The sequence below is a fragment of the Eschrichtius robustus genome, chromosome 17, assembly GCF_028021215.1.
Source record: "Eschrichtius robustus isolate mEscRob2 chromosome 17, mEscRob2.pri, whole genome shotgun sequence".
Classification (NCBI taxonomy): Eukaryota; Metazoa; Chordata; class Mammalia; order Artiodactyla; family Eschrichtiidae; genus Eschrichtius; species Eschrichtius robustus.
This window is the reverse complement of record NC_090840.1, coordinates 85,508,205-85,517,850: the sequence shown is the minus strand read 5'-3', so window position 1 is coordinate 85,517,850 and position 9,646 is coordinate 85,508,205. Positions and strand designations below refer to the sequence as shown.

General features: G+C 57.1%; 1 protein-coding gene across 1 annotated transcript; it reads right to left on the bottom strand.

Annotated features, from left to right (window-relative positions):
- Positions 1–280: 280 nt before the first annotated feature.
- LY6L (lymphocyte antigen 6 family member L) lies at positions 281–1,716 on the bottom strand. The gene is made up of 3 exons (XM_068525436.1): positions 1,644–1,716; positions 1,392–1,508; positions 281–507 (listed from the first exon to the last, which is right to left on the bottom strand). The coding sequence occupies exons 1-3, from the start codon at positions 1,714–1,716 to the stop codon at positions 281–283; spliced, it is 417 nt and encodes a 138-aa protein (XP_068381537.1).
- Positions 1,717–9,646: the final 7,930 nt, after the last annotated feature.

Here is a 9,646-nt window from a genome sequence, read left to right as displayed (position 1 = left end):
CAGGGGCCTGGAGCTTCTGTTCAGGGCAGGGGCTGTTACCCCAAACTGAGAAATGCCCATTACATGCCCCCATCCCTGACCCCTACGGAGTGGGGCTACAATCCCAGGCTGTGTGAGCGAAGGGCCCCTGCTGGGGACAGGAGAGGCGGCCGGGCCCAGGGCGAGGTGATGGCACCTCCTACCATCTCAGGGGTGAACGTCCCACCCACGGTCTTGAGAGCGATGGGGCCAGGAGAGAGGTGGGAGGACAGCGTGGGCTTTGGGGCCGAGGGGAAGGTGCTCACAGCAGGACCCAGAGGAGGCCAAGGCCCGCCTGGAGCAGGAACCCCCTTGGAAGGGCCCAGGGACACTCCTGCGGGGCGGGCGCCCTGTTGCAGAGAGATCTGGAACAGCACTGCCTGACGATCTTGCCCAGCATCCCGGGGCCCGACGACCATTCGGACTTCACGTTGGCGTTGGGACACCTCGGAGCGCAGCGCTTGCTGAGCAAAATCCCCACCCGTAATCCTGCAGAAAAGAGGAGACAGCGTTCAGGAAGAGGAAGAGCCTTGGGAAGGGTGCTTTCCTGTGGGCAGGGAAGGCCGGAACCAAACCTCAGGGTCAGAGAATGTTGGTCCTGAAACATCTACCAGATACCTTCTCCTGACCCTTTCACAGGCCAGGCCCTGCACAGCAGTGGGAGCACAGCTGCCCAGGGTCACCCTCAAGGTCACAGCAAAGACAGGGTTCAGGACTGCTGGCCCTGGTCGGGGCTCTTCCCTGAAACCACACGTGGCCTGGACAGCCGGGTAGCCAGGGGCCTGGGAGTCCCGGGGAGACGGCGGAAGCAGAGCAGAGAGAAAAGCGATGGTGACCAGAGGACCTGCTGCACCCAGCCTGGGCTCCCGTCCACCCCCTCCCTCCTTCACTTAGAGACGCGCAGAGACCTCTGAACGAAGCGCCGGAGGGAAGCAGGACACTCAAAACAACCCAAGCTATAGAAGAAGAGATATTCTTGGGTGGCGTCCACCTTCCTTGTGTCGTGCTGTGGTGTGCTGTGTTTGTTTTGCTGTATCTATTGTGTGCATGGTATCTCACTACATTGAACCTTATTATATTTATTATATGACAATTGTATGCATTGCATTACATCATATCACAGGCTGCTCAGTGGCACTTGGTTTAGGGTAACCGAAAAGAAGGAAAGAGACGGCCAGCCTCCTCCAGAAGCCCCCAGGGCTCAACCTTGAGCAGCTGCCTCCTTCTTCCGCGTGCTCAGGACCGGGATCAGGCAAAGGTCGGCGCCGGCGACGGGGCCCCTGAAGGGAGCCTTCCTCAGCTCCCCGCAGAGACCCCAAAGGATCCAGCGCAGAGTCCCCGACAGGCCCCTTCCGCGCTGGCCAGGTACTCACTCAGGGTGATGATCACCGCGTGGGAGACGCAGACCCGGTCGGTGGGGGCGCACGCGGCGGGCGCGCAAAACTCCCGGCTCGTGGCTTTGAAGCACTGGTAACAGCTCAGGTTCTCACCTGCGGGGCAGCACGAGGCGGCGGTGGAGCGCGCTGCGCACCTGCCCGGGGCGCAAAGGCCTTCCGCTGCCGAGAGGTGCGCCCGCCGCGCCCCGGAGCTCCCGCGGCCCCCGCAGCCCAGAGGGCTGCCCTTACCTGGCTCTGTGGCTCCGCCAGCACAGCCCAAAGACGCCAGCAGAGCCCACAGGACTAGAACCGGCTCCCCCATGACGCCAGACGGCTCAGCCTGCAGGGGGGCGGGAGGGGGGCGGGAGGGGGGCGGGAGGGGGGCGGAGGAGCAGAGAAGGAGGCTTTGTCCGGACCTTCCCCGTCGCCCCCGCCCATCCCCTCGGTCTCTCCGCCCTGGACCCTCCTCATTCGAGGCCACTCAGATCCTGGTTCTCGCGGCACCCCTCTCCCAGCCGGACGCCTCCTCCTGAACCTTCCCTCCCCTGCTTCAGGGAGCGGGGCCCTTCGAGGAGAGGCAGCTGAAGGAGGGGCCGGCTGTGGAGGCCTGTCAGCCCCTGCTCACAGCTCGGGCTCGTGGGAGGGTCTCCTGGGGTCCGTGAGGATGGCCGCTTCCTGCTGGAGCAGAGAAGGCGGGTAGGGAGCGCGTCTCCCCTGTGGGTTCATCCCCTCCGCCAGCCTCCACCCCGCGCCAGCTCTGATGCATCCCTCTCGTCCTGTAACAAACCCCTGCGGAACAGGGCCCGGTTCACACCCTGGGGACACAGGACCACACTGAGTCCCTGCCTCAGAGGCTCAGGAGAGCTGAAACTCCCCGCAGGTGTGGTGGCAAGTGGTCTGGTGTTGGAGGTGGAGGAGAGAGATGGAGGGCTTCAAGGGGGAGGAGGGATCATTGGGGCTGGAGAACAGGAGGCCGGTTGGGCAATCAGAGATGAAGTGCAGGGCCGTCCAGAGGGAAAGCATCAAGAGCCAGGCCCAGAGCAGGAAACAGGGAAATTAAGTGTCAAGGGCAAGTGGGGGAGGGAGGGGAAAGGGGAGAAAGGGGAGGAGGAGGGGGGGGGAGGAGGAGGGGAAGGAGGAGGAGGGGGAGAAGGGGGAGGGAGAGAAAGGAGAGGAGGAGGAGGAGAAGGGGAGGGGAAGGAGGGGGAAGGAGGGGCAGGACAGGCAGTCCGGAGAGCAGCAAGAAGGGGTCAGATAACAGGCCTGAATCTTTTCTTTCTTTCTCGTGACTCCCTGTGTGAGGCGGGGTCTGGGACCCCAGGATAAGGGAGGAGAGCGTCAGGAGCTCCCGGAACAAGGCTGCAGAGATGCTGTTTCCACGGGTCCCCCAGCTCTGTCCCCCCTCGTCAGTGCTCCACGGGGCTGGAGCCTGAGTGAGCCTGAGCGGCAGGAGCCTGAGTGAGCCTGAGCGGCAGGCAGGGCCTTCAGTCAGACGCCCCTCAGCTCCTTCCTTCTCGCCAGGCGCCAGGCGAGGCAGCAGCCTCCTCAGCTCCGGCCAGGGCATCCTTCTCCCGCACCTGAGTCTCTTGGGCCCCTTGGCTGTCCCTGTGATGGGCCCACTGGGTCTGTCAGGTAGTTTAGTTGCGCTTGGGCCCCATCAAGCTTCTTTTCCAAAATCTCCCCCTGCCTGGCGGAGACCTGGACACAGAGTGTGGAGGGCAGCTCTTCCCATCACGGTGCAGACCAGACCCCACCTGCTTCCCACCCAGGTCACCTTCGCAGTCCCCTGCAAGTTCTTCCCTTTGTCCTGTCCTTTATTCTTGTTTTTCAGCACCTAGTGAACTGAACCACTCTCCATCGGCCCCGGGGTTCCCAGGAACCTGTCCTCACCAGAACCAGTGATAAAGAAAGAAAATTCCATGATACTTGTTAAAGCTCAGTAAGACTGCATAATCTTAGCGGGGTTCTTGAGACTGGCGCAGGGACCACTGTGACGGGGTCGTGCAGGGAGAGATTGGGGGCAACTCCAAATACAGCAGAGGCAGTGGGGATTTACAGCCAAGGAGCCGGTGTGGTCAATGGATGGAAAAACACTAAGAGGAGACCTCAGGGGTAGGGGGATTCTGGCTAAACAAACCTGCCAGAATCTCCCTGAAGGCAGGACCAGTGCTCAGTCCTCACCTGGGGGGTGGGAGGGGATGGAACCCCATCGGATACTGAGTTGGAGAAGGTTCTTGTTAAAACTGGATTTTACAAGGAAGTGCCCAGGTGGGCCCAGGAGAAGGTTTGGGAGCCTGACTAAAGTTTGGTCAAGCAAAGAATCTTTGTCACCAAACAACACGGCACAGATGAAGCAGCACATTGTCCACTGAGGGCAGGGGCGGTGGTCCGGAGTGGGACCCCGTCCCCTCTGGAGGCACCATCACCCCAGCCACAACCTCACCTGGAGACCGGGCAGGTCTAAGGGCCCTGCGTGAGTCCAGGTGTGGGCAGGAAAGGCTGCCCTCTTTTCTGACCCCCAGGGACCCCTGCCTCCCAAGGCTGCCCCCTAAAGGCAGCGCCCATGCCCAGGTGCCCGCACCTGCGTGTCAGGTGGCTTCACAGTTTTTCACGCCATGTCCTGCCAGCATCTTTCCCCAGGTTCTTTCTTTTTTTTCCCTTCCTGCCTTTATTTCCTTGATCACGCCCGTTTGAGCTCCCCTGAGGGGCAGGCAGGGTGTGGGCCCTGGATCTGGACTTGCAGTGGGTGACCCTGCCCCCAGGGGTCTCGCAGGAGGAAAGCAGGCCGAAGGATAAAAGGGGCAACTAGTAGGCAAAGGGCGATTGGACGGGCTGCCTCTGGCCCCCGGGTGACTGCTGCCGGTCGCCTCCACTCGCAGCCACCGGGCCTCTGGGGGCCTCGGCACGCTCTGCAGGCCCAGCTTCCCGTTGCCACAGGGGGAGGAAGTGCTGGTTATGAAGGAGGGTGTGCAGCTGCTTGGGGTCATTTCCCCTCCAGTTCACCCAGTGGTCCAACCAGCAGGACTGTCCCCCGGCCCCTCCTGCCTGGCACGTCCAAGGGACCATGCCTGGCCAGGTGCAGCCTCCGCCTTGGTGCTGGTGCACCCAGAGCCTCCCTTTATTGGGTGCCACTCCAGCCCTCCCTGCTGTCCAGCCTCTGCCCGGGCATGGGCCCGGCTTGGAGGTGGGCACAGAAGGGGTGGAACTGGAGATGCCCGGGGGGAGGATCTGGGCTTACGTTGTGCGTTTATTCATGTGTCATTTCATGCCGTAATGGAGTTGAATGTGAATCTGTGAAAAATTCGAAAACCCCAAATCGCATGGTGCTGTTGGATGTGGGCGTGATGAAGCAGCCCGAGTGGGCGTGGGGCGGGCGGCGGGAGGACTCTGTAGGAGAGAAGCCCCACCTGGAGTGGGGCCGAAGGCACGCGGCCCCGGCCACGGTGGGTCTCCCCGATGTCAGCCCCTGTGGGCAGGAATAGGTCATCCTCAAAGGTGACCCTGTTTCTCTGGCACTGGACTAGGGGTGTCAGAGGGCACAGTGGGCAGTGGTCGCTAAATGTCCAGATGCCCTCCTGGCCTCCTTTCTGATCTCATTCGGTCCTGGGTGCTGGGAGAGGCTGGGAGGAGAGGCGGGAGGAGACTCAGAGGCAGACAGGGCGGGGCCTGGGGTCAGCCTGTGGCGGCAGGAGGGGTGGGGACAGGGGCTGTTCTCGAATCCTCTGTCGGATCATAAATTACCTTGGTCACTAGTCACCCCAGCTCCCCCAGCAGACAAAGCCCGCTCTTTTCACAAGGAGCTGTGGGCTGGGGACGGGCAGGGGGCCCTGATGGTCCTCTGGGCTTCCAGAAACAGACACGACTGGGGGCGAGGGGACCCCATGCCCCTCGGTGACCACAGGCCTGTGCCTGAAATCCCCAGCACCAAGACCAGGCCACCATGACCCAGACATTTACCCGAGCCTGGCGGTGGGTGGGTCCCTTCCATCCCTGTGAATCCCCACTGTCATGGCGCTGACACAACGGCTGCAGTTAGGGTCATTCTGGGGATGGGGGTGTCCTGGGGAGGGAAGCAAGCCTTCCTGACTCCTGGCCTGTGATTGGGCCGCTGGCCAGCCTCAGACTGGCCCCCTGTGAGGACGGGGCCTTCGGATAAAATCAGTTCTGCTCTTGATGAACGTTTTTGTTACCCACGAGACTGCCCACTTGCCCACTGGACTCTGCCCTCCATCCCGGAGCAAGCAGGTGCACTGCCTGTCACCTCCTGATCCCCTGCCCCCAAGGATGGCCCCTGGAAATCCAGACCCCACCCCTGCCCGGGCCTGTGCGTGGACAGCCTGCCGTCCGGAAGTGCGGAAGCAGCAGGACAAAGCTGGCCTGCTAGGCGCTGCCACTGCCAGCCACGCCGGACAGGCTCCAGAGCTGGCGGAGGCCGATCCTGAGGGGCTTCTTGCCCGGTCCAGTGGGTCTGCTGGGTCCCGGCTGCATTGACAGGCTCCCCAGGGGTGGCCCTGTGTGTCTCACTGACCCAGGCCACACCATCTGGGCCCTACACGCCCTCGGGGTTCCTGATAACAGCACTGGGTTTGCAGCCCAGGCTGCACAGTGTGGCCCCATCCTGGGGCGCGAGGAGCCCCCGGGTCCTGTGTCACCTCTCGCCACAGGGCGACTGAGTGCGACTGTGCTTGGAGGCCTTCCTCCCTGGCTTGGAACCAGCTGAGACCCCCAGTTCCCACCCTCCAGGCCCCGTCATCCATCGCGCTGGGAATGACCTTGATGGTGGCCTCGGTCCACCACTGCCTCAGACCCCTTACCTGGCTCTGGGCCCCACCCCTCAGAGTCCCACCCATTCGGATCCAGACAGGAGCCTGTGATTCTCACTCAGATCCTGAAAAATTGGGGTGCAGCTGAGGTGTGGGCTCCCTGCCAGCCTCGTGGGAGAAGTGCCCCCCACACCCGACTCAGGGCGCTGCCAGCAAGGATTCACGCCCTCTGGCTGTGCTCTTGGCCCACCTGCAGGCCAGCCCAGGGGTCCTCCGGATGCTTCCCCCTGCTCAGCCCTCAGCACTCTCCCACGCCTCGCCCTCCGCCCCAAACCCCGCTCTCTCCCCACCTGTGGGTCGGAAAAATGCAGAAGCCTCAGCAGTGAGATCAGGGAGGAAGTGGAACGTGTTGTGCTGGCGTTTCCTTCTGCGTTGGCTGCTGTCACACGGTCGCAGGAAGTGATGGGCAGCTGCTCCAGTGCCTCCATGGTGGCTCTTGTTTAATCACCTCTTCTGACTCCTCCACAGCTCCTGGAGCTCCTGGAGCGCCCGCTCTGCTGCTCTAACGGGGGACGTCAGGCACGATGCTCTGGCCTCTGGGCGTGGCCGTCCGCTCACATCCCGCATCTCACAGCTCTTGAAACGTCCGGAGGTCCCCGGGCCTAGGGTACAGTCCCGAGTTAAAGCTGTGGGCACCTTTCAGGAAGGGCGGGCTCACCACCTGTAATGTGTGTGTGGCAGTTGCTTTCTTCTGGGGGCCCAGGGTTCCAGGTCTGAAAACTGGCTGGCAGGTCTCTGCTTGCTGCCCGTTGATTTGCCCCAGGGGTTTTGCTCCCTGCAGCTGCCACCTCCACAGCCCCGTCACAGGTTCCCTGGTACTGCAGGCTGACGCGATGATGACCACATCCCGGCCTGGTTGTGGAGCCGTGCCGTCCGGGGGCCAGCTGTGCCGGTGGGCTCATGAGTGGAGCAGTGACGGGGGCTGCGCATGGGTCTGGGAGCACGGATGCCCTGCCGAGCCAGGTCTGGCCGCTGCTGACGCTGAAGCGGCCACATCTCAGCAGGAGGGATGGAGCCCTCCGTCCGGCTCCATCCCTCCTGAGACCAACCAGCCTCCTGGGGGGGGGGGCTGACCCTTTTGTGCCATTTCTACACTGCAGGGTGTGATTTTTCACCCTGCTGGGATTGTTACAGAGATCAGGAGTGGGTTTGGTGTTTTTGCCCCAAGTGCCTCGATCAGCAGCATTATCTGAGAACTCGCAGAGTGATTTACTCCGTGGAGCCTTGTATGACATGACCGCAGACAAAGGGACATACTTTACACCAACAGAGGTATATGTTTCCTAGGCCTGCTGTAACAAAGTTCCACAAATTTGGATGACTTAAAACAAAAGAAATTTATGATTTCACCATTCTGGACGCTAGAGGTCCGATACTAAACAGCAGACAGGGCCGTGTTCTCTCTGAGGGCTCTAGGGAAGCTTGGTTGGGATTACATGGAATATATGATCAGTTTGGGGAGAATAATAAACCCCCAAAGTACCGAGTCTTCCAATCCATTTGCAAACGGTAACTATTCGTACACACTGGGTAGGGTGTACGCAGATGTCTCCATGACTTCTTAAAGCTCTATGTGAATCTACCTTATCTCAATTAAAAAATTTTAAATTAAATTACAAAAAAATGAAAAATCAATGTCATTTAGAGTATCATCAAAAATGTGACATACTGGGACTTCCCTGGTGGTCCAGTGGTAAAGAATCCGCCTTCCAATGCAGGGGACACGGGTTAGATCCCTGGTCCGGGAAGATCCCACATGCCATGGAGCAACTAAGTCCGTGCGCCACAACTACTGAGCCCGCACGCCACAACTAGAGAGAGAAAACCCACACGCCGCAACCAGAGAGAAGCCTGAGCGCCGCAACAAAGAGACCGAGCACCATAACGAAAGATCCCGCGTGCCTCAACGAAGATCCCACGTGCCGCAACTAAGACCCAGCACAGCCAACATTAAATAAATAAATAAATATTTTAAAAAAAATGTGCCAAAGGAATTTAAGAAGACTTAAATGTATGGAGAGATATAGCATGTTCATGGATTGGAAGACAATATTATTTATAGTCTCCCCAAACTGACCTATATATTCCATGTAATCTTAATCAACCCACCAGCTGGCGTTTGTGAAGAGGTTAATAAGGCCACTCAAAAACTTATATGAAAATGCAAAGCAGTTAAAAGAGCCAAAACAATTTTTCAAACCTCATGAAACTATACTTAATATTCATAAATTTTACTTTTTACAAATAATACCTCAAAAAGCTGATTTAAAAGAAACTTTCTGCAAATGAAAATTCTAGATTTAGATGCTCTCACTGGTTAATTCTTCCAAACATTCAAAGAAAAGATAGTGTCAATCTTCCAAGCTTCTTTCAGAGGAAAGAAAGAAATGAACACTTCCTAATTAATTTTAAGAAGCTAGCATAGTCTTGATTTTTAAATAAAAATGGATAAGGTATTACAAAAAGTGAACATTCCAGAGCAATATCCCATGAAAATTAATGAAAACATATCCTAAACATAATATTGGAAAATCACCAATGGCCCACAAAAAGGAAAACATACTATATAATCCAATATATACAGAAAATTATTTGTTAAATTCAACACAATTTGTGCTTACAACTCTCTCAGCAAACTAAGAACAGAAGGGATCTTTCTAATCTGATAAAGGTCACTATAAAACCGGCTCTAACTTGCATCATCTTTATGGTGAACTCTTGAACACTTCCCCCCTTGTTATCACCCGTTCTACTCTCTCTGTCCTGGATAGAGAAACAAGGGGATCATCATTTTAGATGAGAAATCAGGGACTTCCCTGGTGGTCCAGTGGTTAAGAATCCACCTTCCAATGCAGGGTACGTGGATTAGATTTCTGGTCTGGGAACTAAGATCCCACATGCCGCAGGGCAACTAAGCCCGCGTGTGCAACTACAGAGCACGCGAGCCACAACTAGAGAGAAACCTGTGTGCCCCAACGAAAAGATCCTGCGTGCCACAGCAAAGATCCCATGCAACTAAGCCCCGATGCAGCCGAAAATATAAATAAATAAAGATTTTTTAAAAAGATGAGAAATCAACTTCTTATCATTTGGACATCATGTGATTTTGAGTTTAGAACATAATGTACAGAGAAAATATTGGAATTAATCCATGAATTTAGAAGGGTCATTGGTTATAAGATAAAAACCAATTGTATTTCTATATATTTGCAATAATAAATTTGGAATCTTAAGTTTTAAAAACCCCACCGAATTCTGGCCCTAGGATCATTTCAGCTGCCTACATCCAACTCTATTTACTCTTTCTAGCAAGAAAAGGAATTCAGATCAACAGAGCAAGGGAACAAGACCCCACGCCCCTCATGACCTCAGCATGCATAGGAGATGGAGAGACCACAGATGTCATTTACTTTCATGTAGAAAAACGAA

Bases quoted from the DNA above. Each gene is read 5' to 3' on its own strand.
- LY6L (XM_068525436.1), bottom strand. From the start codon at position 1,716: ATGGGGGAGCCGGTTCTAGTCCTGTGGGCTCTGCTGGCGTCTTTGGGC. The intron at 1,509-1,643 runs GTAAGGGCAGCC...GCTGCCCCGCAG, and splicing joins TGGCGGAGCCACAGAGCCAG to GTGAGAACCTGAGCTGTTAC. The intron at 508-1,391 runs GTGAGTACCTGG...TCTTTTCTGCAG, and splicing joins CGCGGTGATCATCACCCTGA to GATTACGGGTGGGGATTTTG.